Source organism: Anastrepha ludens, chromosome 5, assembly GCF_028408465.1.
Source record: "Anastrepha ludens isolate Willacy chromosome 5, idAnaLude1.1, whole genome shotgun sequence".
Lineage (NCBI taxonomy): Eukaryota > Metazoa > Arthropoda > Insecta > Diptera > Tephritidae > Anastrepha > Anastrepha ludens.
Genome location: NC_071501.1, coordinates 29350482 through 29354718, shown reverse-complemented (window position 1 = coordinate 29354718; position 4237 = coordinate 29350482). Strand labels below are relative to the sequence as shown.

The window sequence follows — 4237 nt, the reverse complement described above, 5'->3', positions numbered from 1 at the left end:
AGCAAAGGAAAACGCATCATTAAGACGAAAGTTTATCACGATTGAAACCAAAATTCAAATTTTGAATCGGATTCAAAATCAAGAGAGAATAGCTGATGTTGCTAGACATTTTAAATTAAACGAGTCCACGATAAGAACCATAAAAAAAAACGAAGATAAAATTAGAAATTCGGTATCATCCGGATCATCGGTCCTCGCAAAAATCACTTCTCGGCCAAGGACGAAGATAATAGAAAAAATGGAACAATCGCTAACGGTATGGATAGAAGATATGACGCAAAAGCGGTTGCCTTTGGATGGGAATATAATTAAACAGAAAGCGTTAAAAATATTCAATTACTTAAAGGAAACAGGACAATCAACAACCAACGAAGATAACCACCAATTCGTGGCTAGCAAAGGTTGGTTTGAAAAGTTCAAAAAACGGCATGCTCTACACAATTTGAAAATTCAGGGTGAAACAGCATCCGCAGATGCTGATGCGGCGAATAAATATTCTGAACAGTTCATAAAAATTATTGAAGAACATGGTTATTTGCCAGATCAAATATTTAACGCTGATGAGACAGGTTTGTGGTGGAAAAAAATGCCATCAAGAACTGTTATTTCGAGGAACGAAAGAGGAGCTCCTGGCTTTAAGGTTTCTAAGGACCGAATAACATTGTTACTTTGCAGTAATGCATCTGGTGATTTTATATCAAAACCAATGTTTATTAACAAGTCATTAAATCCACGTTGCATGAAAGGAAACAATAAAAACAATCTTCCAGTGTATTGGAGAGCGAACAAAAAAGCATGGATGACTGCCAAACTATTTAATGATTGGTTCTATCATTGCTTTGTTCCCGACGTAGAAAACTATCTAAAAAAAAGAACTTGGCATTTAAAGTTTTGCTACTTTTAGATAATGCACCAGCTCATGCAACTGATTTAAGTCATCCAAATATTCAAGTTGAGTTTTTACCGCCTAATACTACATCAATATTACAACCTTTAGATCAAGGAATAATATCAATCTTTAAAGCATACTACATACGCAAATCATTTGAATTAATATTAGAGAAGATAGAATCATTGAATATAACGGTCAAAGAAGACTGGAAACAGTTCTCAATTTTAGATTGCTGTGAAATCGTCGGCAAATCACTCAAAGACATTCGTCAATCAACACTGAGAGCTTGCTGGAAAGCACTTTTGCCAGAGGTTGTAGTACAGGAAACTGTTGTTAATCTCGTTGAGGATGAATATGAAAACGTGGTGAGACTGGCAAACGTAATAAAAGGCAATGGATTTGACGAAATAAATGTGGCTGATATTCGAGAATTAGTTGTGGACGACGAATTAAATGAAGTAGATTTAGCAGCAATGACAAGTGAAGCATTATCGATTGAAGAAAGCTCTGACGACCTCTCTGACACCGAAATCAAAAACTTTTCGCTAAAAAGTGTGGAGAAACTTTTAAATCTGGCGAAGGAGTTGGAAGAGTATGTTTTGGAAAACGGTCCTCTAAATAGTAGAGCAGAAATGTTCAAAAGAAATCTTGAACATGATTTATCTGCCTACCAGGAAATCTATAAAGATTATCGAAGTAGGACAAAGCAGACATCAATAAAAGATTTTTTAAGACCAGCAATAATAGCTGAACCGGATCAATGTGATAGTGGGTCAAGCTCGGATTTTGAAATAGGACGACCAAGAGCAAAACGTTTGAAGCAAATTATAATAAGCGAGGACGAGGAAGCGGATTTGTAGAAGGTTGAGATTTAAAATCCTCTGAATTATGTAGATTTGAAAATCCGTGTCTATTTTTCCCAGATTTTATTTTCCTTAGTTTTATGTTATTTAAATAAATGAATTGCTTTTTGCTGGTTAATTAAATGAATTAATTTATGTTATTATATTGAAATAGACAAATAGAAAAATATCTTTGAAAAAATAAATTTTTTTTATTCGATGAAAGGTCTAATATACAATAATTAATTCGGCTGAGAAAACTTTAAAATGTTACTTGCGTGATATTGTTGAAGAAAAGGAAAAATGGAGGAAAAAAAGTTTTCTACAACGCGATTTTCCTACAACGCGGAGTTTTTCAGGAACCAATTAATCGCGTTGTAGGAGGGTTACCTGTACTTCATCATTATGAAGATTTGCTTCACGAGCGTTTGGCGATCACAGATTTATTGTATGTCCATATTTTTTTTCACAATTTCAACGAGCTTTGAAATGTAATGGTGAAATATGATAACCAATAAAGTATTTGATAGTTGTTAGCAAGATGGCCGTTAGGGATTCTAGTTTACCAATTGAAAACCCTTTAATAAAACTAACGAGATCTATAGATTTAATGCAATGGAAAAATTAAGTACTATATGCGTTAATGCAGTGAACCAGACAAAATTTGAGTTGTTAGCCGAAGCTAGTGCAATATAAATTGAAAAGGAAATATTAAACAAAAAAATTTAAAAGTAAAAATTAGTTTTAAAAGTAATTAAAAATTAATTTAAAAAAAATTGTTTTATTTGGATTTTCTTATTTTTAATTCCTTTATATATTATCCTTTTTATACGGGTTTGATAATTGCAGAAAGTTATTTTTTTTAATGATGATCTAAAAAGCTTTTTTTCAATTTTTTTTAACTTTCTTAAGTTTTTTAAATTAGTTCATTTAATTTCTTTTTAATTCTCCATTTGTTTTTAATTTTCCATTTTTTTAATACGGGTCTAGAAGTTGAAATTACGACAGAAAGTTGAAATTTGGACTGCTGAAAGCAAAACTACAAGCTGACATATTTTTTTTAATTTCGAAGGAAACTCAAATCTTAAAATATTTTTTTTTTTTAATGGGGATCTAAGCAGTTTTTTCTTTTGTGAAGTTTTATTTTTTTTAGTTTTTTAATCTTGTCTTTAGTTTCCGTTTTTTTTTTAATTTTAATATTGTTTTTAATTTTTTTTAATACGGGTCTAATATTAGCAGAAATTTGAACACCTAAAAGCAACGGTGTAAGCTGACATATGTTTTTGATTTTAATTCTCAAAGAAACTCAAAACTTAAAAAAAAATTTTTTTTAGTATTATTTTCAAGTTTTTTTTTTTAATTTTTCGACGATACTCAAAACTTAAGGGTCCCCCCAGTTAAGACTGATCAAAAAATCGACTCATTTATTGCATAAATTGTTAATATGATATATATATGAATATGTTGTAAAAAATTTTAAAATGAAATTCGCATTATTCCCGATTCTATGAGCACTTAAGTGACTGCCCGTCGGTTCCGCACCGTAGCGCGCGGTAGTTAGAACGGAGTTTTTCTCTAAACGACTTTTTTTCAACTGGTGGACACTCTAGCTCAAAAAGTTATCGACCAATCGTTATGAAATTTTTGGGGAGTGTTCTTTATTCCATTCTAATTTATATGAACCTAATTCTTGGATTATATTAACAATAAAAATATATTTTTTAAGCAAAATAGATGAAAAAATATGGTATGAAAAAATGACATTGTGTTCAAGCGCCTGAAAAACATGCAATTTTCAATATTATTTTATCAAAATTAGGTTCATATTCTTAGGAGACATGTTGTGAATGAAAAAACAAGTTGTTGATTACAGAGAAAAATTACAACTTCAGGAATGCCCACCAGCCAGATACTCGGATGGCGATCGTCCATGAACAGCCCGCTCTAACGCCACTATTTCCGGCGGAAATAGCTTGAAAAGATTTAAAAGTGTACTTAAAAATATTAATAAAATATCCTCTAAGTTTAAACAATTTCTAAATATTCCTTCCTTGTTAAAAAAATTCACGAAAAACACAAAAATTACAGCCTCCTAAACCGGTTTCCCCCTTAAAAATAATATTTCTTAAGTTTTATTTTTATTTATTTTTAATTTCTGTGTTGCTGTAAGTTTTTGCTTTGCAATTTCACAGTTTTTTATTTCTGGTTTTTATTTAATTAATATGGGTGTTCAAGTTATTTCTGGCAACACTATGCGTGTCATCTGTTATTGCTCATCATCTATTTCTTATTCACCATCTGTTTCTAATTCTTATTCTTCTTGTTACTGTGACCGCATTAATATCAACTTGTAAATTTCTAAATAAACTTAATCAAATATATCAACTGCAATCTCAATAGGTTATGGGCCCAGTTACCCAAAATAATTCTGCTGACATAATTTCATTTGCGCGTACTGAGTAAAACCGACGAAAAGGCGATTTCAAAAGAAGATTCCAAAAGA

The 4237-nt window shown here is 31.1% G+C and overlaps 1 protein-coding gene across 1 annotated transcript; it reads left to right on the top strand.

Annotated features, from left to right (window-relative positions):
- The first annotated feature begins 238 nt into the window (after window positions 1–238).
- Window positions 239–1752, top strand: LOC128864613 (tigger transposable element-derived protein 1-like). The gene is made up of 2 exons (XM_054104373.1): window positions 239–569; window positions 905–1752. Exons 1-2 carry the CDS (start codon window positions 239–241, stop codon window positions 1750–1752), a joined length of 1179 nt encoding a protein of 392 aa, XP_053960348.1.
- Window positions 1753–4237: the final 2485 nt, after the last annotated feature.

Bases quoted from the DNA above. Each gene is read 5' to 3' on its own strand.
- LOC128864613 (XM_054104373.1), top strand. From the start codon at position 239: ATGGAACAATCGCTAACGGTATGGATAGAAGATATGACGCAAAAGCGG. The intron at 570-904 runs GTTTGTGGTGGA...TGCTACTTTTAG, and splicing joins ATTTAACGCTGATGAGACAG to ATAATGCACCAGCTCATGCA.